Source organism: Anolis carolinensis, chromosome 2 (genome assembly GCF_035594765.1).
Source record: "Anolis carolinensis isolate JA03-04 chromosome 2, rAnoCar3.1.pri, whole genome shotgun sequence".
NCBI lineage: Eukaryota > Metazoa > Chordata > Lepidosauria > Squamata > Dactyloidae > Anolis > Anolis carolinensis.
The window spans coordinates 262,190,829-262,215,930 of NC_085842.1; the positions used below are offsets into that span (position 1 = coordinate 262,190,829).

The 25,102-nt window shown below is 37.0% G+C and overlaps 1 protein-coding gene across 2 annotated transcripts in view; it reads left to right on the forward strand.

Annotated features, from left to right (window-relative positions):
- Nucleotides 1-23,528, forward strand: part of cep120 (centrosomal protein 120) — a 36,932-nt gene extending 13,404 nt beyond the window's left edge. For both annotated transcript variants that reach the window (XM_062972143.1, XM_062972144.1), the window contains exons 10-20: nucleotides 653-802; nucleotides 1,170-1,352; nucleotides 3,228-3,324; nucleotides 3,403-3,555; nucleotides 5,016-5,105; nucleotides 5,942-6,034; nucleotides 7,312-7,473; nucleotides 9,461-9,583; nucleotides 12,978-13,076; nucleotides 22,174-22,319; nucleotides 22,920-23,528. In XM_062972143.1, the coding sequence (XP_062828213.1) occupies nucleotides 653-802; nucleotides 1,170-1,352; nucleotides 3,228-3,324; nucleotides 3,403-3,555; nucleotides 5,016-5,105; nucleotides 5,942-6,034; nucleotides 7,312-7,473; nucleotides 9,461-9,583; nucleotides 12,978-13,076; nucleotides 22,174-22,319; nucleotides 22,920-23,151 (1,528 nt within the window). In that variant the 3' untranslated portion in view covers nucleotides 23,152-23,528. The remainder of the gene's footprint in view (nucleotides 1-652; nucleotides 803-1,169; nucleotides 1,353-3,227; nucleotides 3,325-3,402; nucleotides 3,556-5,015; nucleotides 5,106-5,941; nucleotides 6,035-7,311; nucleotides 7,474-9,460; nucleotides 9,584-12,977; nucleotides 13,077-22,173; nucleotides 22,320-22,919) is intronic.
- Nucleotides 23,529-25,102: the final 1,574 nt, after the last annotated feature.

Sequence of the window (25,102 nt, forward strand, 5' to 3'; positions counted from 1 at the left end):
TAGAAATCTCTAGGTTCTCCAGTGTGACTCTGATCAACTTCCTCCAATCATGCCAAAGGATCTCTAGAGATAACACTTCTCTAGGAATGTTTAGCTTTTCCAGTGTGATTCTGTCCAGTATGGGTTGACCATAGAGCATGCTGGAAGACCTAGAAATTTTAAGGGTCTTGCCTCAGGTAAAAAATACAATTTTCTTTATTGGCAGTTTATTATGTTAATGTGGGTCCTGTACTCCCAGCCCCAGCAAATATGGAAGGCTGACTGTTCAAATCAAGTTTATACTTTTTGAAGTCAGGAATATACTGACAATTTCATGGATGCTGTATATCATTGCAACGTTTCGATGAACAAGGGGATGTCTTTGAGTTAACTGGACCATCTGGAATTCATTTTTTTATTTGACTCTGTCTGAAATGAGGGCTGTTTGGACAACAACTCTGCATTTAGAGAGCTAATGTCCTTGAATATTGACAATTCAGTTTTGTTAGCAATTCGTGCCAATATTTGTAATAAATATTGAATTAGATGATGTTTACATCATTTCTTCATTCTTATATATCATTAATTGTTAGGTAGGAGTATATTTACTTAAAATTTGAAGATTTAATCCATATACATTAAATTTGGTTTATTTATTTTTCCTCCTCAATAGGTACTCATATCCATTTTTTGGGAGTGCAGCTCCCATTATGACAAATCCCCCCGTGGAAGTAAGAAAAAACACTGAAGTGTTTCTTCCTCAGTCCTATTGTGCATTTGATTTTGCAACGATGCCCCAACAGCTTCAGGATACCTTTTTCAGGTAGCATATGTACTGGGATATCACTTAAAATAGTATCTGTATATGTATCTATTTATGTCCATGGTAAGATTGCTGGCAGTATTGAAACAGCAGGAGAAAAACAGTGAAAGTTGACCACTGAATTAGCATCTCAGTGGGTGTTCATAACTGCTCAAGGAACATTTTTTGATGAAGGAGTAACCTATAAACAGTCTAAACGAATAAACTAATTGATTGAATGTTGTCAGATAGAGGGGGTTTGCTTCTAATGTGTAAAAATGGGTTTATATATGTTTTATTTATATTTAAACAAATCCTTTAGAAGATGATGTGTCAATTAAAACAAAAATGCAGATTCCTTACTGATGTTTATATTTTCGTGTTTAAGGTTACCATTACTGGTGGAGCTGTGGCACAAAGATAAAACAACAAAAGACTTGCTTCTAGGAGTTGCAAGACTCCAGCTTTCAAGTGTTTTGACCACAGAAAAAACTCGTTTTCTAGGGGCAAATGGGGAGCAGTGCTGGCGTCAGACTTTCACTGAAACAATCCCTATAACAGCAGCACAAGGGTATGATTTGTTTTGAAAAATTGCTCATCCTTTGTTAAAATCAGTTCTACTTAACACTGGAATAGTCTACTGAAATATATTTTTGCATTAATAACAATTTGATACTTATTTTTTTAGATCACAATTTTACATTTCACACTTTCACCTCCAAGAAACCATATTTGAAAGTGGATACTTTCTAATTTGGACTCTGTATTTCAAAAAGGGCTGTGGGCAGAATAGTTTAGGAGATCCTTTTGTGGTAGAGATATTTAAAAAGATATACTCAGTTAAAGTGTTTTGAACTTTTATGAGTGTATATAAATGTGCCAAATACAATTTTATGTCTTTTGAGCATTATCTGCGGATTGGTAGAGATTCAGTTTTTTCACAGAATTGGGAAATGCACTTATGTAATTTTCTAGTGGTAGAAACATGTGTATTCATTTCAAAGTAAGATTTCTCCTATCCGATAGTAATATTGTAGCATGTTAAAACTTTGTATCCCAAGACCATTGTAATTGTTTTAGCTCTGGTTGCCACTAGATGGTGCTACCCAAAGCCTAATAGGCATGAGCACTTCATGTCCAATGTGTTTTACTAATAGAATGAAGAGGTAGTAGTCATTTGTATTTAGTTCATTTATTTCGAAAGTTGGAGATTTTGTACCCATCTAATTAATACATGGTGTGTTATTTTATGGTATGCTGTTTAAACTAGACTTTATAACAAGCTGGAGAAGAGAAAGCTTAAGAGTCTTAAAAACTGGAAAGAGTCAGAGACATTTATTTTATAAGCAGTAATTGATCTGAATGTGTCTAACCAATCTCTGCACTTGACAAATTGTGTATGGATTTGAGGTTACAGTACTCTTGAGTTGCAAATATTGGCTGAATCTTTACTCACATTGACGATCTACAGAAAAATAAACATTGAGTCAAAACGTGCCTTCTCCTCTTGCTAAACCCTTCCTTCATAGGCTAAAAAAAGAACTATTCCATGTAATTGGCTTTTTGAATGAGTTTATTATGATAATGCACAGCTTAAGCAAACTTGGAAGTTTCCAAAGTGAAGCAGCAATTGAATCTTAGCTAGTACTACATTAATTGTTTTGAAAGAGGGTCCTGAAGGGAAGAAAACCATGCTGTGGGGAAAAGGAAGAGGTTCAAAGCAACATTCAGGAGGAAGGGACTGAATTCGCACAACATCTGAAGGAGCAAACCCAGCTGATAACAATAAGTAAGAATAACAGTTCCTGTAATATTCAGGAATACAGACTACAGAGACCCAAGTAGGAATAGATATGATCCCTTAAAGAAAGGGTGATATATTTTGTTAGTGATCTCGATAACAGACTCTTCCCCTCCCCCCCTTTAATATATGCTAAGTGCATCTAGCACAAAGTTCTTTGTTGATTAGGCTGTGAAAAATGTCTCCTCAAAATTATCAGGGCTCTTCTTCAGAACAGTAAGTTTTTTTAGTGAATATTTTTAGTACCATGTTATCAGATGGAATTATGGCTAAGTTTTGGTAACTTCAAGGGTGTCTGTATCTGTTTTGAATCTTCCCCTACCTTGGACTCCCCAAAAATGCTTCACTCATTTTTCTGCATAGTCGAATCTGAAATAGATATATTTCAGCTTACTTATATCTAGTAGAGAAAGCCTGAACCATATAAGTGAAAATGCAGTTGTGAATGATGGTTACTTCATAGTTGTAGGTGAAGTTTTGTAGTAAAAAGATATCCTTATAGTTCCAGGATACTGTATATATTCTCTTTTGAAGGGTTAGTTTTCTATTAAATTTCCTTGTTCCATTGCAAATTAATGGAAGTGGGTAGCAATATTGCAGTCTTGAATGAAAAGGGAATGATATTGTTTTGGATATTGCTTATAGGCCAAGCAACAAGATTGCAGATCTTTCATACACAGTGACTCTAGAAGATTATGGACTTGTGAAAATGCATGAGGTTCTGGTTTCTGAGTCTTCTCATGTAAGTGGAAATACGTTTGTTTCTGTTTAGAGCCAAGCAGTGTAATGGATAATTATCTGAAATAATTTCTGTACTTAGTGTTTAGGTAAAGATGAACCACCACTAGTTCCTCCACCTCAGCCACGCAGTGCTACCGAAGCACAGCCAGAGCCACGAGAAACTCTGGAATACAAAGCAGCACTTGAACTGGAGATGTGGAAGGAGCTACAAGAAGACCTTTTTGAGAATCAGGTTCTTTTACACTTTTTATAACTTCTAATCAAATTGTGGATCTGTTCCGTAGAAAGGTTAACATTTACTTTTATTCATAAAAAGTGAATGCATACTAGCATTTGATGTGTATTCAGTATTAAAACAATCAAAATCAATAATTCAGTAAAATTATGAACATTATAATGTATTAAATAACATTAAAGCATCACATAAAACTCACAAATGAAACACCTGGATAAATAGGAGAGTCTTCAGCATACAAGTGGGTCCCCTGGGGGAGAAGAGCAGTATAAATTAATTAATTAAATAAATAATAGAAAACATGATTTCAACTAGCTCAATAAGGCAAAGCATTCAACTGTTGAGGTGTGGCCATTAAGAAGGTCCTTTCTCTTGTTCCCATCCGTCATACTTCTGCCACAGCAAGGATGTACAAGACAGAGGCATGCTATTACATGAAAAAAAATAGTTGAAACTCAAGTTATTTGGGGCTTTAGAATATATATCCAAGACTTTGATTTTTCCCCAGGAAAAAGTCTATAAGAACTGCATTCCTTGATTGCATCAAATGCAGGTAAGTGAGCATCCAATGTTGCTGCATTCTGGATAAGTTGTAATTTCCAAAGATTCATCTAGAGCTCATTTCAGAAAGGCAATTTAGTTCTATGTAAGTCTTACATTACTGTGGTTGTGATTGATCTCACCAGGAACAAGATGTGATGGCATTGTGGAGATATCCCTGTGCTAAACAGACACATCCTTCTCCTCCAAACACATACATCCACACAAATTTGAATGGGTCTAAATATGTGGTAGATTTTAAAGATATGTTGTAAATAAATGGATGAGTAGGGAAAGGGATCTTGTTTTGTTTTGGAATGCAATTCTTTTGATGTAAGTGAGCAAATATACAACATCTTTGGTGCTCACCATGTCTTATTAAACAGGTATTATTAAATGTTAAATGTATAAGATGGTGCCTATTTTAGATGGAATATTTAATAAACTACTAATTCCAGCATAGTCTGAAGCCATGTTCATTCATATATTGGCAGCAAGCTGGAAAAAATCTCTGATCTGTTTTTTTCTTTAAAAAATATTATTGTATTTGCATAATATCTTCTGCATTGCCAATTCTTGAGCTCAAAAGTGAGAGGGTGACTCTTCTTGTCTGTTGGGCTATACCTCAATTGTTATAATGTAGACAAAAGCAAAAAAAAAACAACAGATTTTCTCAACATGTTTTAAGCTGCACATTAGCTATTGCAGCATTCACCTCGTGGAAGTGCAACTCCAAAATCTATCTGACATAATTGGTTTATGACATAATAAATTCTAAAAAGAAGAAAGTCTGTTTTTATGGAATCTGTTCATCATATCTGAGAATTAATTTTTGCTTGCGATTTCTGTAGTTGATTTAATTGCTGGGTATCTTTTTATTGGTTTCTGTATAAGTCTCTTAAAATTGTTCTTTGTAGCTGAAGAAGAAGGAATTGGCTCATATGCAGACTCTTGCAGAGGAGTGGAGAAAAAGGGATCGAGAAAGGGAAGCATTGGTAAAGAAAAAAGTAAGATTTTTTTCCTTTTAGATTTCTCATATATGAATAAACTATTATAGTTATTGGCAATGATGAGGGGACATATTTATATATTTACCAAAAAGGAGCCCAGAAGTGTAGTGCAGCTGGACAAAAAGAAAACCAACTCAAAACAAAGATAGCAAAGATGCTCTGCAATAGATAATAGCTTTTATTCTTATATCCCGCCCCATCTCCCCGAAGGGACTCAGGGCAGCTTACATGGGGATCAAGCCCTAAAAACACAATGATACATAGCATAAAATTACATAAACTTGATTTTCTGACATCAACTTAGGAGTAGAACTTTGTTTGAGACAGTAATCAAGACTATGTGTTGTCGAAGGATTTCATGGCCTGAATCACTGGGTTGCTGTGAGTTTTCTGGACTGCAGGGCCATGATTCAGAAGCATTCCCGCCTGAGACTTCGCCCGCATCTATGGCAGGCATCCTCAGGGGTTGTGAGGTCTGTTGGAAACCAGGCAAGTGGGGCCCATCCATCCGTGGAATATCAGGGTGGGAGAAAAACTCAAAGATCAAAGAGATCCTGCAGCAATACTCCAGAATTAAGGGTACCTGATTAAGAGTTGTTGAGATTTCCTTCTAAAGGTAGAAGAAAGGCATGTAATATTCTGGGCACATCTACCATAGCATATATGTGCACCAGAAGTAGATCCCAGAGTTGTGCAGCAGCTCCATGGGCTTGAGTTCCCCTATTGCACCGTTTTCTCTTGTTTCATGGGATTTCAGACTCAATTGAGATTCCTTTCATTACAGGAATACGCTGAACTTAAAGGAGAAATAAGTTGTTCTGCTTGTATTCTAGGTTGCAGAATATACAGTTTTGGAAGAAAAGCTTCAAAAAACTTTGACTGATTTAGAGAAGCGTGAAAAACAACTTGCCAGTGCTGAGACTGAGGTAAATGTATAAGAAAAGAATGTCATGAGTACTTGGGGAAAACCAAACCTTTTAGTCAGAAATATTCTAATTCTGTCCTGTTTAGGTTTTGTGCTTAGACTGTAATTATTGCCAGCTGTTGAATGTATTTGGTATATATTTTGGGCTTGAGAGAGATGTTCATTGGCAGGCTGTGAAAGCCTTCAATATATGACATTTTTAAAAGACAACATAATTCTATATCCATTTAATATTTTTGAAAAAAATGCTATTTTAAATTTTTATATCAAAACTATTAGAGAAAGCACTGTATATACCAAGAAATAAGAACATTTTTTTCTTATAACTCGCTAAGGATGTTCAGGAGTAGAGTTTATAAAATCTATGTAGAGTATGGTAATTTTTAGTTGTGCTGTAATTGGGATTACAGTGGATAGTTTCACAGTCTCTTCTAGATCTTAGATTTTGTGATTTTATAATTGTTTCCAAAAGGCACAGAAAACACTGAAAAATGAGTTATTGGTGGCAGCATATTGTTGGCTAGGAGTAGAATACTATACAGATCAAAACTATCAAAATGTATCAAATCATTTCAGTACAGAGCTTGGAAAGTTGCATTTTATAGCAAAAGACTGCATGTCCTCAGCAGGTTTGTTTCTATTTATGTAAAATTTGTTTATTTATTTATTTATTTCAATTATTTATACCCCGCCCTTCTCACCCGAGGGGACTCAGGGCTGCTTACAAGTGGCAATTGATGCCGTAACACCATTATATAATGAACTAAAACGTTAAAACAGTTAAAACAGTCATAAAATACAATATACAAAATTTAAAACAATGCAAAGTCCACCAGACCTTATACAAGAGCCTTAATTCAGACCGCATCGAAGCCAACACATACTTATTTTTCAAACGTCTGCGTACATAGCCAGGTCTTCAGTTTTTTTCTGAACCCCAGAAGGGATGGAGCCTGCCGAATGTCACTGGGGAGGGAGTTCCACAGCCGGGGAGCCACCACCGAGAAGGCCCTGTCTCTCGTCCCCACCAGCAGGGCCTCTCCAGATGATCTTAAGGTTCTCATGGGCTCATAGGGGAAGATACGTTCGGACAGGTAAATTGGACCAGAACCGTTTAGGGCTTTGTAGGCCAAGACCAGAACAGGTTCCACAATTACAAAAGGATGGCTTTCGCCACCTTAAGAGGGGAGGAATAACAATGAGTATGTGTATAAGATGAGGGGGGGGTTTGTTTCAGGGGCACTTGTATTGAAACTAATGTTTTTAAAACATTTATAGCTCCAGAGATTAAAGAAAGAGCTGCTAGCAGAGCATGAGCGAAATCGCCAGGAGCTTCAAGATACAATTAGACGCATCAAAGAAGAGGGCGCACATCAGGTTGAATTGGAGAGAGCAAAGATCAGGCAGTTGGAAGAAGACAAAGTCCGCCTCCACCAACAAGTGAGTGACATTTCCTTTTCAGGTGATTTAAATATTTATTGCTAGACAACAAGGTGTAATGGTTTGAGCATTGTACAAGGAGTTGACCATGGAAACCCATCCGGTGATTTGGGATAAGTCACATACTCTCAGCCTCAGAGAGAGGCAAAGGCAATTCCCCCAACAAATCTTGCTAAGAATACTGCTTGACAGGGTTGCTGTTAAAGTCTGGAAGGTACATAACAATAATAGCAAAGTTTATTAAAGTTACCTTGAACCATACTAATAAGCTATCTCAGTATTGTGCTCCCTAAAAGCAGCACTGTTTTCCACCCTAAAAACAAAAAGATAAATACACACACACACAGAGGGAGAATTTAATATTTGAAGGAAAGATAAGCAAGAGTTCCTTACATTTGTAGGAACCATCTCTGTATTGGAGGCCTTTGCATTCATGGAAGAATTCTTCCTGACAAGATCAATTCTTCCTTATACTTGAACATTTGGATTTCTATTTTCCACATCTACACTTCTGTTTCTCATTCACTTCTCTGTGGTGCTGTGAAGAAAGAAGCTGTTTAAATAAATGCATTAATATTTATTTCTAGACTTATACATTATTTGATCATAGAAAACATTTACATGCTGATTTTCATTTACTGATCTCAAGGGAGAAAATAATACGGTAATTAAAGAAATGAACTTTGTGGACATACTCAATTTTTGTTAATTTTTGGTGGTAATATATGCAAGACCCAAGGAAGAGAATAATAATAATAATAATAATAATAATAAAACTTTATTTATACCCCGCCACCATCTCCCCAATGGGGACTCGGGGCGGCTAACATGGGGCCATGCCCAGAGCAATACAACATAATAAAATATAGAAACAACATATCATAACACCATTTAAAATACAATAAATAATAATAAACAGAACATCAAGAAATCAAAAAAACAATAAAGCAAGGGCAGGCCGCTTGAACACAGAGATAAAACCCGGAGTGAGAGGGACAGAGGAGTACTCCACTATGGGCAGGGACATTTGGAAGGGGTAATCTAGAGGATAGATGTTCGGAGGGGAGTAATACGGAGATATATGACAGAAATTACTCACCGAAAGCACAACGGAAGAGCCATGTTTTCAATTCTCTCCTAAAAGCTAACAGAGTGGGAGCTTGCCTTATTTCAGTAGGTAGTGAGTTCCACAGACGGGGGGCCACAGCAGAGAAGGCCCTCTCCCTTGTACTTACAAGGCGAGCCTGGGATATAGGCAATGGTGATAACAGGGCCTCCCCGGATGATCACAAAGAACGGGCAGGTTTATGGAAGGAGATACGGTCACGGAGGTAGGTGGGTCCCAAACCGTTCAGAGAAAGAATAAAGCTAGCAGCATGCAAGGCCTGATGAAACAAAAATATTAATACCCATCTAAAACGGTGACAGGTTACCCATGCAATAAAGGTGGCCAATACTGCTTAGTTTCTTTACATTGCAAGATAATGTTGCTTATTTAGAACTAGCCATAATACTGTCTCCGAGCCAAGCACTCTGGAATTGAGTTTATTATGGCAGGAGGCCCTCTGCAAATATGTGCTTCCATACACCATAAAAAAATGTTAAAGTTGTCAGCTGCAATTCTGAAAGATGCCTTTTTTGGTTTGTACATTGTTTTATGAAATAAACACAGTAATATCAGATGTGCATAGCTGAGATCGATTGCTCTTTCTGACTGCAACTCTAGCCAGCATCCACTATAATCTGCAGATGATAATATTCAGAACATGTATCTTGTTTCTCTCTCATTATGTATTCCCATAACAGGAACATGAAGGTGTTCACGTCTTAACTACCTATTCTATGGCTAAGAGCCAGAAAAAGCTGTATTGTGTTTTCTATTAGTTGACATAATGTTCCTTCCAGCTATTTTCACTCTTGTGGTCCAGATAAAACGCTACTGAAATACTCTTACTTATTTTTTTTTATTATTATTATTAAAAACTAGATATATGAAGGGGAAAACAAACTTAAGGCTATGGAGAAAGAGTTTCAGCAGTACAAGCAACAGCAAGTCAGCAAACCAGAAATCCGTCTGCAATCAGAAATAAGTATTCTAACATTAGAAAAGGTATGTCTATGATGCAAATGATTCAAATTAATTGTGCATTCAAAAAAGGCCCTCATTTGAAAAGTTGTAATAACATTTTACAGTAAATTGAAAAGTAAAGATCATACTTAAGTAAAATATACACTCTATACTTAACCCCCCAGACATGGAAAAGGAAAACATGAGTGGCAATAGTGACTGCCTTCTGGAAGTAGCCTTGTTAGAGATGGAGGTTCTCAATTGTGAAATGTTGATTGAGAATCCTCTCCATGTTACACTTCATTCGTGGTAGTGTTTTCTTCGTTTTTTGATGTGTGCTGAGATTTTTAGTAGAGTACACTTAGAGATGAGATTTGGATTAAGAATAAATTACAGTGAACTTTCTTAGGTTCCTACTTTTACAGTTATTCCTATGTTTAGGAGAAATCATGCTTAGTATGGGACAGTGATGAGTGCAAGCAAAATGTTCTTAATTCATGGTGGTCACTTGCCATTTTAGTATAAGTTAGCTCTAGTAGAACTTGACTTCCTTTAGACATTAGTCTTTTGATAGTTTGGAGTTTTAAAGAATTGCTGACAGAAAATGTCTAACATCACTGAATGTATTTGTTTTCATAATTTTAAACAGGCTATGTCTTAGACTCAAAACGAATAACAAACATGTAGATGACTAAAGCAAGCTTTTTTTCCCTTGGGGTTCTCATGGCAAACAGTTCTTGTCCATTTTGGAGTGTGTGATATGGCAAAAGATGAAGGCAGAGCTGCTGTAAAGCTGTGCTAATTTCAGGCATGCTGTCAGATTCCCAGACAATTGCATAGGCTTCAATTTTATATTTATTTTCCCCCTGGAACTGATTCCTATAAGCACAGAACACTTCCAGTTAAGTTGGAATGCTGATCATTTTGAATAGTCAGATATTATCCACGAATACAGTTGTCTATGAGGCTCCCTACTTTTTTATTGCATTTCTTGTGATATCACTGTAGACACATGGGAAGGCTGTTAGGAATTTTGCTGTGTTGAAGTATTTTGGCCACATCATGAGAAGACAGGAAAGCTTGGAAAAGATCATGATGCTGGGGAAAATGGAAGGGAAAAGGAAGAGAGGCCGACCAAGTGCGAGATGGATGGACGGTATCCTTGAAGTGACTGGCTTGACCTTGAAGAAACTGGGGGTGGCGACAGCCGACAGGGAGCTCTGGCGTGGACTGGTCCATGAGGTCACGAAGAGTCGGAAACGACTATGCGACTGAGCAGCAGCAGTGAGGGCTAATTGCACCCTATCACTGATTCCAGACTGTATTTCCACTTGGCACTTGTTTTGAGGGAGAAAAATCCTGAAAGGATGACTGGACTAAAGATTCCCAAAGAGCAAAATGACTGGTAGTTCTGCCCCAGAGCCTTGTCCATTATTAGGTGCAAAATCAAACAAAAGATCCCACCTCCCTATATTTTGGGAAATGCAGAGACTTGTGGGAAGCACCAAAAGACATTATTGCATGCAGCCCTTTACCAATTTTTATTGGTAAATAGCCTGTTGTGAAGCGGTAATTCACCTAATTCCTGGACTATTATAATGGAATAGAATATTATACTACTAATAATACAATATAATAATATTAATTATATCTTATATATTAAATGTAATATTACTAATAATATTACCATATAATGAGGAGCCCCCGATGGCGTAGTGGACTAAAGCCTCATGACTTGAAGGTTGGGTTGCTGACCTGAAAGCTGCCAGGTTCGAATCCAACCCGGGGAGAGCACGGATGAGCTCCCTCTATCAGCTCCAGCTCCATGCGGAGACATGAGAGAAGCATCCCACAAGGATGGTAAAAACATCAAAACATCCGGGCGTCTCCTCGGCAACGTCCTTGCAGACGGCCAATTCTCTCACTCCAGAAGCGACTCAAGTTGCTCCTGACACAGAAAAAACAAAACCATATAATGATATAGTGCAATATAGTAATTTAATGCTTTTATTGTGCTATGCTAATAATATACAATATTGTATGTTCATTTGATTTGTAAGCCGCTCTGAGTCCCCTTCAGGGTGAGAAGAGCAGGATATAAATATAGTAAATAAATAAATAATCTAGTTCATGCATGGGTTGTTGTCCCCTGATTCAGATTTAATGGAGAAGAAAGCACTGTGCTTTACCAGCATACCTATGTGCCTACGAACTATATTCAGTCTTCATATAATATTTAACTAGCACTGAACGCATGTGAGGCACCCCACAGCAATGTGACAGAGGTACAAGCGTATCATCCATCAGGACTCTACTGTGAAAGATCTGTGTATAAACAGGAATGTAAAAATGTCCCCCACCTCCAAACAACAGAATACTAGAGACAGTGGTATGAACAACTGATGAGAGATTTGTTCATTTTCCAGTAAAGATAACACTATGTAACAAAATTTTTAAAATGTTCTGTTCCTGGTTAGAATGTGTTATTTCTTGTTTAATTGTATGGTACTGACTTTGAAAGTAGTTATTATACTCCAGAAACTTCATTTTTATGGCTGCCACAAACTGTGTTGAATTAGTTGAGACTCTTTTCAGATATCCACTGAAAAACTATAGTAACATGTGTGGCAGGTTGATAAACATTTCCCATGCTTTTATGATAGAACCAATTAAAAAATGACCCTAACCCATTATAGCCCAGGGGAAAAATTGTGTTATATAGTGTAATCTATCAGAGTTATCAGTGTTGATTCTGTTCCATACCCAACTGGAATCCAGATGGGAATGACCAATTAAGGATGATGTGAGCTGCAACCCAACAGTAACACCTGTTCCTTGAGAATTTTTAACCTGAAATGCCAGATCTACTTTCATTTCTTCTCATGGTCTCATGAAATCCGAAGGGCTCAGTAGCCTATGATTTTGTCTTCTATAGTTGAAATAGAAGTGCTGATAGTAGAGTTTTAAAGGCTTACTGGCAATGCCAGTCAGTGGGGCTACCATTTTCTGAGAGGCAAATTGGCTATTAACAGAGACAAGCGGAAGACTTGAAAACTATATTCTAGCCAAATAAAAAGGCATGTATTAGCTACAATTTTAAGGGTAAGACACACATAATAAATTAAACTCAGATGTGACTAGTTAATTGGTTATATAAATGAATGTTATTTTGATTCCTTTGTAGATGTTTAAAAACTGTTTACATCAACTGCCTTAAAGTAGAGACTTCACTCAGTGTTAGACAATAAAAATAAGGGTATTGCTTAAACAAGAATATACTTGTGTGCTACAATATTTACATCAAACTTCATAACAGTTTTAGTTGGAATATGTTATGCTAAACAAATTTTTGCAACCCAGTCTCTGTATATGTAATTGTGTAGAGATTATTCCCACTGTTACTGTGTCTGTTGATAGAATTTTGTTCTTTATTTAGGGAGATCTTGAAAGGAAACTGGAGTCAGCCACAAAGGCAAAATTACACTACAAGCAACAGTGGGGACGAGCTCTGAAGGAACTCGCAAGGCTGAAACAGGTGTGTAATAGAGATGAGATATGTATAAACAACAGAGTTGAGATGGCATTGTCTCTCTTGAGAAAAATAAGAAATATCATAATGGATAAATCCAATGAGAAGTTTAGCCTAGGAGCTTTATAGTGATCCATTCAAAGAAATCATGCCATTGTGGAAAGGCAACATTCCTTCCTAAATCAACCTTCAAATTTATAAACAGCTTTGAACTAGGCTTAAGAGTGTAGGAACATAAGAATTATAATAGTGGACCAAATCAAAGCTCTCTACAGTGACCAGCTGTTCAGTTGTGGAAAGCTTGCTAATAAATGGCTAGAATGGCACCCTTCCTCTTTTGTTCCTAACAACAACAATAAGTTGCTCCAGGGAGAGAGGTGCGGGTTACAAATAAATTTATTATTATTAGTATTAGTATTAGTATTAATGATAATAATGCATTTTAATTTCTTACCTGCCTTTCTTCATGGCTTGGCATGGAACACAACACAGAACACATCCCAAGCAACTAATGTGCACATAGGTACATTGTGTCTGATATCGGAAATGATACTAGTATCCCATTTAGTAACCAAAAATCTTTGGACTGTTGTGCTGAATTGACATATTCTTATTTGTATAATACAGCCATTATGTTTACCGGTAATGTTGTGTAAATCCAGTTTCTAAAGTGGATTACCTGTATATACTTAGAAGTTTTAAGTGAAGAAATGCAACATCCCAGAAGACTTATCAAATAGAAGTGAATATATATATACGTGTGTGTGTGTATGTACGAGGGTTGTCCAGAAAGTAGATTACGTTTTCATCTGTACGCGCAAGGGTCGGGGCTAGCACGGCCATCTTGCTGTCGGGGCGTTACGCCACTCAGCATCTAGCCGTGTTAGTGAGTGGTTCGCGTTGTATCCCGTTGTGTTGCAGTGGCAGTTTGAAATGTCTGCCTTAATTGAAAATCCCGCAAACTGTGAGGTGCGTGCAGTAATAAGGTTTTTGTCTGCAAAAAATGAAACCAGTAGAAATCTATCGGCAGCTTTCTGAAGTGTATGGGGACAACATTATCACTGAAGGTGGAGTGCGTCAATGGTGCATTCGATTAAAAAATGGCCAATCAAATGTTCACAATGCAGCATAGTTACTGCCAAACTTGTTGAAGAAGTCAATGCAAAAGTCCGAGAGAACTGAAGATTCACAATAACAGAACTCTCGCTTAGTTTTCCACAAATTTCTCAAAGTTTGTTGCACAAAATCATCACTGATAATCTCGGTTACCACAAGTTTTGTGCAAGATGGGTACCAAAAATCTTGTCAGAAACCCACAAAAATCAACGTATGGCTGCAGCGTTAACATTCTTGGACTCTTACCACAACGATGGTGACTCGCTACTCAATCGCTTCGTAACGGGTGATGAAACATGGATTAACCATGTGAACTGTGAGACAAAATTGCAGTCAATCCAGTGAGGGGCACACAAATTCCCCCCAAAAACCAAAAAAATGCTTGCAAACGATGTCGGCAAGGAAGGTTATGGCGACCGTTTTTTGGGACAAGAAAAGTGTGCTTCTTGTAGACTTCTTGGAACGAGGCACGACGATAAACCCAGAAAGGTATTGCCAAACTTTACAAAAGCTTAGAAGAGCAATCCAAAACAAGCGTAGGGGAAAGTTGAGCACAAAGATTTTGCTGTTTCATGACAACGCCCGGCCCCACACAGCAAATTGCACACGTGAAGTTCTGGAATCTTTTAAGTGGGAGTTGTTTCCTCATCCGTCGTATAGTCCGGCCCTTGCACCGAGTAACTACCACTTGTTTCCAACAATGAAAAAGTGGCTGGCAATGCAGTGTTTTGACAACGACTCACAGCTGCAGGAAGAAGTGACCAACTAGTTGAAGACACAAGTGGCAGAATTTTATGAGGAAGGAATTGCCAAGCTCATTCATCACTATGATAAGTGCCTAAATTTGAATGGCAACTATGTTGAAAAGTAGTATTCAAGTGTGGCTTTCAACTGCATATAATAAATATTTTTTCCTATACTTTGTTCATTTTTAATTCCAAAACGTAATCTACTTTCTGGATAGCTCTCGTATGTGGGGTTACCAAGTCACCTTGTCTGTCTCCTGAGGAATCTGTATAAGAATCAAGTAGCTACAGTAAGAACGGACCACAGAAAAAACATACTGGTTCAAGATTGGGAAAGGAGTACGGCAGGGCTGTATACTCTCACCTTACCTATTCAACTTGTATGCAGAACACATCATGCAACATGCAGGGTTTGATTAATTTAAATTTAAGTTGAAATTGCTGGAAGAAACATTTAACAACCTCAGATATACAGATGATACCACTTTGATGGCTGAAAGCGAGGAGGAGCTGAGGAGCCTTTTGACTAAGGTGAAAGAAGAAAGTCCAAAAGCTGGGTTGCAGTTAAACATAAAAAACCCCAAGATTATGGCAAACAGACTTATTGATAACTGGCAAATAGATGGAGAAAATGTGGAGGCTTTATATTTCTAGGCGCGAAGATTACTGCAGACGCAGACTGCATCCAGGAAATCAGAAGACATTTAGTTCTTGGGAGGAGAGCAATGAATCTCCATAAAGTAGTGAAGAGTAGAGAAATCACACTGGCATCAAAGGGCTGCATAGTTAAAGCAATGGTATTCCCCATAGTAACCTATGGATGCAAGAACTGGACCATAAGGAAGGCGGAGCAAAGGAAGATAGATGCATTTGAACTGTGGCATTGGAGGAAAATTCTGAGAGTGCCTTGGACCACAAGAAGATCAAACCAGTCCAGGAAATAATGCCTGAGTGCTCACTGGAGGAAAGGACATTAGAGGCAAAGATGAAGTACTTGGGCCACATAATGAGAAGACAGGAAAGCTTGGAGAAGAGAATGTTGCTGGGGAAAATGGAAGGAAAAAGGAAGAGGGGTCATCCAAGGGCAAGATGGATCCTTGAAGTGACTGGCTTGACCTTGAAGGAGCTGGGTGTGGTGACAGCTGACAGGGAGCTTTGGTGTGGGCTGTTCCATAAGGTCACGAAGAGTTGGAAGCGACTGAACAAAAAAAAAACCAAAACAAATATACACTGAATATATAAGAATAGCAGTTAGACATTTCAGACATTTAGACAAAGTCAAAGCTGCCTTTCTGCAAATGTCTTCATAGAAAACTTGTAGAAGGTACTAACAAAGTGACTTATGGAAGGTGCCTGCAAAAAATATATCATAGTTAGAAAGGAAAATGATAGAATTGACTAACCAGCCAAATTATCTTGTGTCCAGATAGGATGTGATGATGGGTTTTTTTACACAGATATAATTTCTGTATACATTCCTGTAGATGGTAATTTGTATCACTGTTTTTACAGAATGCAAGGTATATTACAAATATTATTGTATGCATCCTTATTTAATAGACTTGAGAATATGCATCAAGGATTTCTATATTAGAAGTGTGAAATACTGGATTTGAGCATTAGATTTAATTATTGTCTGGTATCCTAAATCAAAATCCAGTTAATCCATAAAGCCATCAAGCAAACTATCTCAGTGACTTTCACAACATCATCTTTAGCAGTTTTGCTGTATTAGTTTTATGTAGGTGCAACTTTTTTTCATATATGGAGCCAATAGCTGGTGACCTTTCATCCATATTTAACTAATATGATGTTCTGTGATCAAGCAACTACAGTAAAACAGTTTGTATAGACGGCTGGTTTGGATAATGAACTAATGTTACTTCTACATTTTCACATGTTGTAAGAAAAAATTGAACAAACATAATAAAGTCTTAGGTGTGGAGACTCCGGTTTCAAATTACCAGATCAAAACTAATATTTTTTTCACGCACTCTAGAAATTCTTCATCTTCTCTTATTTGTCCGTTCTAATGAAAATGGTTTAAAGATTTCCCTATTTTGTTTTGAATGTGAAATCACAAATTTAGAGGCCTTAAGGAACATTAAGTCTGCTTAAGTTTTGATGATTTGTGGTCTTTTTTTTGTTTAAGTTGGATTAATACCATGTTGATTTCACATTGATTCTGGTGAATAGCTATGGGCTAGTACTTTGTGCCAGAAACTTGTCACATCAGAGCTCTCTAGAGAACTATACAAAACATTTCTGTTGTGAGAATTAGGCTCAAAAAGCTGTATCTTGGACTGTTAATAAATGTTAATGACAAAACCCAGCTGGCAAGTCTTCAGAAAGGCAATCAAATACTTTGTTGCTGTTGCCAAAGAAGTGTTTAAACAGATTTCCATTAATCCAAAATGAAAAGTGTAGTCAAACTGTGAATTATAGACTCATGTCAAGCATGCAAGTATTTAGCATAATGTCCTTTTATTCCTTTCTGTTTAATTGCTAGTCCTCTTTGTCCCATATTCTTAGGGCAAGTAACAGTTGCTTTCAATGCACATGTTAACCAAAAAATAATATATATATACATCCAAAAATCCCAGTAATTTAAATCATCTATTCAAAATATAGCACACAATCAATGTTGCTCTGTTTTTTTTTCAAAAAGTGCAATTACAGAGTAAAAAATTGGGTCAATTTAATTTGTGATGGAAAATGCATAGCACATGAGTGTTCAATAGTTGCAGCTGTGTTGATCATGTTGATCTTATGATACCAGAGGTAGGAATGTTAGCCAGATATTCATGAAAGTAAGAAAAAAATGAGTGCATGCATATGTCCTATAGCCATCGATATTATGGAGAATTGCTAGTATAACTAATTGAAGTAAAGGGAAGAAGGAGCCTTACAGGAAGTGATCTTTCAGTGGTATTGCTTTCTTTTGTGATCTGGAATCTGTCATTTTTCAGCACATCTTACTATGACCTTCATAGCAGATAGTTATGGTCTAGTAATTACATGCATTGCAGAAGTAACAGAGGTCCTTATTCAAGTTCTTCTAGTTTGCAATGGACCAATAAGAAGGGGAAACTTTGAAATAGTTAGTAGCTGACAAATGAAAGGGGTTAATAGAATGCAGGTAATACAAAACTGGAGCAATTTAAGAAGGGGTTTGCTAGAGGCCGTAGCTACAAGTAGGAGCATGACAGTGATGGCCTTTTGTTCTCAAAGTTGCATTCCATAGGGAAGTAATGCTTACAAATACCCTTTTCCAATTTTCTTTTTAAAACTTACAATGAGCAAATTGTTGGAAACTCTTTCAATCCGAATCTCTTTCTTCTTACTGCATTTGAGAACTTATCTATTTAATTGTTAAACATTTTATTCTTAAAATGATATATACAGGGTGTTTCAAAATGGCAGATCTCATTTCAAAGCAGTGTATTTCTTGTGGCAACATGTTACAATTACACAAAAAGTTGCAAACCGTTTAATGAGTTGTCAAGTTTTACCGAGTTTTTACTAACCATTTTGAGCCAGAAACAAATCTAAAAATATAATCCCACAAATGGAGACTATCTCATTAGACCTTATTTTGTGGGTTGCAAATAGCTGAGGCTGGGGGCTATTTATGTGCTGGGAATGGTAATATTTTGAAACTCTGTGCACTTTCAAGTGGTAAGGGTTTCATTCATGGACGGTTCGTGGTTGCAGATATAGTGATTTCAAATCAGGTCCATTCTATTTAGAACACCCTGAATTATTTCAAAACTCTTAGTTTTCTTATTCCGATCTCCCAGCCATTTCTACCATTCATTCAATTCCAGACTGACTGTTTTAAGGGGACTTTTCCTCTGACAGAACTATTTCTGCAAGTGGAACCAGGAAGGATGTGATCCCCCTCCCTCCAAACACACACACACATACACAGTTCCCTCTCCTCTAGTCTCCTATCAGGTTCCAGAATACAGGGAAATTCTCCAGCAGTTTTCCAGGCAGGGCAGATAGCTGTGCATGATTGGTGAAGAAATTCCTTTTGCCAAGTCAGCTTCTACCATGATGGTAGATTTAGATCTGGTGTCATTCCTGTTCAATTGTAGAAAAAAAGAAAAAGTTGTAAGTAAATGAATTGCTGAAGCATGTTTTTGATTCACTTGAAAATATTTTTAAATGCATTTTCTAATGTCACTGCAAATAAAAGTTGACTTATGGTTGCACATGCTGAAATGAAGCTGTTTCATGGTATTGCTGGATGTAGGAATCATGTATATATGTCTCCTTGTGGAGAGAAAAAGCGGGTTATAAAATATAATAAAAATAATAACATGTTCTTTCATTTGGGAAAGTTTTATTACAGAATTTATGAACACAAAATAAAGTACAGATTTAGATGCCCCAATTTATGTTTCAGCTTAAGTTTTGGACAACAAGATTACTTATGCTAGTTAGAGTAAGACATCCTAAACTGGAGACTCACAGCATATAACCGTTGTAGTTACCATTGGAAAGAATGCTGCAATTCAGCTTTTAGTGATTACAAAGAGATCTGTCTGGCTTTTGAATGTTTCTGTAAAAACTCAAAAGTATGTGCATTTACGATAAGTGGTTATTAAAGAGTTTAAGTCTTACCATTTTTGTACTCTGTGGATTTGTTCACAGCAAAACCAGTACATTTCTTTTAAACAAACCAGACTTTATTGGCTGACACTGGCTCTATCTTGTCCAGCCTCCTGCTTATCCTCTCAAAGTAATTAATGTGATTAATTTACAAGTAATTTAGCCAAGGAGAGGATGTAAATCTTTGTTTTAAAAAACAGTTAGAGGTCCAAGTCTTGGTTAAAAACTGTGTCTTGAAACCATCCAGACCCTCCTACTGGCTTGTCAGCTCTGGGTTATTTTCAGAAAACTGGAGTTGAGCTCCTTAGATTCAGTTGTACATTTTTCCCACAGAGTTGCTTGGTATGTACAAGTGGGAGAGTGAATAGTGGCCGCTATTTAGCCATTGTTTAGTCTAGTGCATGCCTGTTTACATCTTCTCTTGGATTTATAAGCTGCTATGACAAAACAAAAGTTGTTCTTACTTGATTGAAGAGCCTCATAGTTCTAGCACCTGGCAGCATGCAAGGATCATTTTGCGAATTGATTTTTATAATAATAATAATTTACTATTCTTTGATTTTTTTTACTGTTCTTGTTTTATGAGTTCCAAATAAGAGTTGAGACATCGTTGGTTTGTTTATTCGTGTAGCATAAAAGATATCCCTTGCCAGTATCTTGTACAAAAATATAAGCTTTATGCAATGGCATTAGAAAGATGAAAAAGATTGAAAAAACAAACAAACAATCTTGCTTCTTGCTACATAAACAAAGTTTTCCAATTAGTGTACCTTGTTGCTGGAGTGCATGAATATGAACATTAAAAAAATAGATGTAAGCCTGAACACATAGGAATTTCAAGTGCACCTATTACTGTCTAGCTTTGCTACAACTGAGCCATCATGGTTGAGAAAAGTCAAGTGTCTTGTAACAGGAAACATTGACTTTAGAGATGAGAAAATTTCCTTTTGTTGTTCAATAGGTTCATAGGTAATGTTATTAGAATAGAATTATTTGCTGTCAGGTAACATTCTTCTGCTATGAGCTGCATAGCTGGCATGAGAAGTTAGCAATTTGTTTTGTTGTATCATTACACCCAACTTATATTTCTCCTCACTGGTCAGAATGGTGATAATGAAAGCAGATTCTGTTTCAAGCATCTTGGAATAAAAACAAAAGGCAGTGAATTGCAACTAGCTTGTTAGTAGAACAAAATACTTAGTGAAGGGCATTTCATGGCTCTCCATAGAAACTAGATGATCTCACTGATTGGAGTGGATAGCCTTGGTTCCTTTCATTCTGTGGTTTTATGAACCAGCAGTGACTCCCTTGAAGTGCTATTAAGTTATAACAAGCTTGTAGAAAAGTAGAGCAGTAGATAAATATTTCTTATCAATATGTGGTTAACATAATCAAGGTAATTGCATTAATGGGAGTCATTAACATTGCTTTCAAAGCATCCTTAGATCTAGCTGAGTGTGTGTACACTTGTGAATATGTATGGAAGTAAACCATTGTAAACTACCATCTGTGGTGCTCTAGCTAAAATGCCAGTAACCCTTAAACCGATTAAATTGTTCTTGATTAATGTAATTGGTTAAAGACTTAGGAAACGTAAGTAACCGAGACTCTCTACCATTGTGGGATAAGAGGATCAATTAAAAAACGTTTTATATGTTGCAGAGATGCCCTTCAAATTGTATGCTCTTTCACTTCTGCCCTAACAGGATTTCTGCCTCAAATAATCAGGCCAGTTGGTAGGTTCTGAACAAAAGGTGCCATAGGTAGATCCAGTATATTTGGAAGTGTGCACATTAAGCTGGCAGGTGTCGTTTTCAGCATCTGACTTCAGACAACATGGTTTCTTAACAATTTTACTGAATAATTTATGATTAAAACAATCACTGGATACTGGATTCCATGCTGCACTCTGTGACACTGAAGTATCTGAAAGAGTCTCATTACCAAGCAAAGATATGTTTTGAAACAAAAACCTGACTTACAGTTAGTTTTTGTTATAAACTTTCAATCAACTCATCATACAGCATTCCTATCAAACATGTAAGAGACATCTTCCAGTAAAATTTGAAAACCAGCCAATAACTTCTATCATAAGTATGCAGCATTTGCCTTATGTCATGTATCACCAGACGGTTTAGTCATCTTTCATAAAACAATGTTTTAGGCCTACTAAAGATCTATATCATAGGTGATTTAACATGTGTTTTCATCATTGTAATTTGGAATAGATGCAAAATCTCACATTCAGAAAATAAATTTCTCATTTCTTGATTGCACAGAAAGCTTTGTTTGATATTCTAAAAGTTTAGAATTGATGCAAGACTCACCCGTGCTTTCCTTCTAATACAAAAAGTCTACTGTATTCCAGGAAAGATGATGTCATTGATATCTGCATAATGTTTTTATACAGTTTTACTTTATTTTTGTGTGTGTTGATTATAAATTGACTTCAAAGGAATATCTGCACCATGGCTGTCTGTTTTTCTGCAGAATTTTTACTCCACTGTAACATCTGTTGAGGGACTCTGGGGACTCTAGAGTCCATTATTAAATTGGGAAAGCTGTGAAGGAAAGTTTGTGTACATTACTGTGAGATTTAATGGAGTTTCTTGTCTTCTCCTTAGCGTGAGCAAGAGAGTGCTATTGCTCGTCTTAAAAAGCAGCAGCAAGAGCTTGAGCACATGAGGCTCCGGTACTTGGCAGCCGAGGAGAAAGAACTGGGGAAAGCACAACGGCAGGAGCTAGAGGATATCAGAAATGAACTGAACAGGTATTGTATCATTTGTTGGATTTTTACTTCTTCTGCTGAATAGGTGAAAGTTCGGCAAAGTCAAATTTAATTGGCTGTCACTCCAGTAAAGGAACACAGCTTTCTGTCCCTTAGGTAATATTTGCCCATTTATAAAATGTAACACTCTTGTATTATAGGAAATCTATGCCAAAGGCCACCAGACCCAGTTTTTTTTTATCTTGACTGCAGCTATATTACAGGAAGCCTTTTTTACCTTTTGTTCCAAGGCTTGGGAGACAGAAAACGATATTTAGAATCTAAGCAAACCTGTTTGCTACATAGAAAGACACATTAATAGCTCCTTTTTTCACATTTCTAGTGAATATAACACTTTATGTTTAAATGGCTCAATATTTCCAGTGTCTTTTGGGCTTATTTTTTCCATATGTGTTGAAATAGTTTAATTCTTCTTGGAAATCATTTAAGTCTCATAGACACTTAATCAAATACATTGTCTTCCAGCAATAGATATGCAATAAACTAAGTGCTAAAGCCTATAATACTGAATAATAGTGTCTTGTTCCCTTTCAGTTATGCTTTTGAGTCTGTTAATTTCAGTGAAATTTTCATTCTTTTTAGGTTGAAACAAGAAGAAAAACAGTCCCAAAATTCTCAAGATGTTTTGGGGGTACAACTACAAAATTCTCACATTCGGCAAGCAGATGAGAGCTTAGACGACTACCTGGCTCGACTAATAGAGGAGAGAGATACTTTATTAAGAACTGGTGTGTATAATCATGAAGACCACATTGTGAGTGAGCTTGATCGCCAAATCAGTGAAGTCCTTGCCAAAAGAAGCAGAAGCAAGTAGCAGAACGCTCTGAACTACGCTTTTGTCAAATAATTACATTTTGTTGGATTCTAGAGGACTTGTACAAACAGACTGCTTTTGTCTCTCCAAGATTTACTACACCATAAATGCAATTTTTTTTCTTGAAGAGAAGCACAGACTCAATTTTTAAAGATTATTTTAAAAGTTTGTAAATACTATTTATTTTTTGTAGAAGGTTGGCTACTCTACATCCTATCACCGTCCTATTGATGGAGCTTATTTTATTTATAGAAGTCTTCTAAATTTAAGTTTTACATTTTATTCAGGTTTTGATTTCTTGTTTTCTTATTATTTCCACCCTGCTTGTTTTATACATTTGTATCAAAATAGCATATCAATAAAATTGCTCTAAAACAGTTATTGTCCTTTTTTGAAAAAAATTGAACCTCCATTGTACTTCATTGTCACTGAAAATATTCACCCAATTACAGATTGATTTAAACTACTATTATTGCTATTCAGATGGCTAAATTATTTTACCAGAAATTGTTTGATGAGACTCTTCCTTGGTTTCTTCTGAAACAAAATCTTTTTAAAATGAAATTGGGTTAGATTCATGTTTGTTCATTCTTAGAGCTAATTCAAGTCAATGAGAACCAGCATGGTGCAATGGTTTGAGTATTGGACTGTGATTCGAGAAAAGGAGTTCAACCCTCACTCAGCCATGGAAACTCATGGGGCGACCTTGATCAAGTCACGCTCAACCTCAGAGGAAGGCAAAGTTAAACCGTCTCTGAATAGATCTTGCCAAGAATACCCCATGATAAGTTGGAAACGACTTGAAGGCAAACAGCAACAACAGCTGAAATCAGTTGGTGTTACATCTTTGTCAATGAGTCTGCTTGAAATGTCCACATCTGGATCAGACTAAGCAGAACAAGTCCTTTCCTTTTGTTCCTTTTAATGGGCCAAGTACAGGGATAGATGGAATAATAATCACAGCAATGTTTAGCAGAATATGCACAGCTTTTTAAGCATACACTCACGTCACTGAATTGTCTAAACAAACCCCACAATTAAAGAACAATAGATCTGGTTAACAGATACTATAATCCCATAACCACTTGATACATAACATTTTTTTCCATGTCATTATTATTTCCATGCTGAAATCAAATGTTAACCCTACTTGTTACTCATGACTAAATCATATCCCATTGATTTCAGTGGGTCTGTTCTAGATGGGATTGATCCCATCTAGTAGAAATCCTGCTGCGATTTGGGTATTTTAATGCCTAAATATTCCTACCTAGAGATTCTGTACCAGGTATGGGCAAGCTTTGGCCCTCCAGGTGTTTTGGACCAACTCCCACAATTCCTAACAGCCGGTATTGTGGGAGTTGTAGTCCAAAACACGTGGAGGGCCAAAATTTGCCAATACTTGTTCTATACCTATAGATCTGGATATTGTCGTACACAAATATAATAAGTCATCCTTGATTAGTCTTGTAAATTTCTACAGAATCACTATTTGTTCCTGTTTGTTTCATTTGTAAAGCTCCATTTTAGTTTTAGAGCACCTCTTCCGAAAATGGGCACCTTTCCGAATGAGCTTTTCTGTCCAAGGTCCAAAAAAAAAATAATTTCAGCCCATTGGCAGCAAAACACCAGTGCGTAACAGGGCCTACAATTGAGCATCAAGTAAGAGGCACTCGGCTGTAGGCCCTGCCAGGGACTACATACGAGCACGCTGAGTGCTGAAGAAGAGGCGCTAGGTGCTTGGCTATAGGTCCTGGCAGGGCATACATCCGAGTGCGCTGAGTAAGAGGCATGCAGCACTCAGCTGTAGGCCCTGCCAGGACCTACAACCGAGCATACTGAGTAAGAGGCGCTCAGCACTCAGATGTAGGCTCTGCCAGGGGCTGTAGACCCTGCCAGGACCTACAGCCAGGAGCGCCAAAAATCAGCCAACAAAATGGCTACCGTTCTC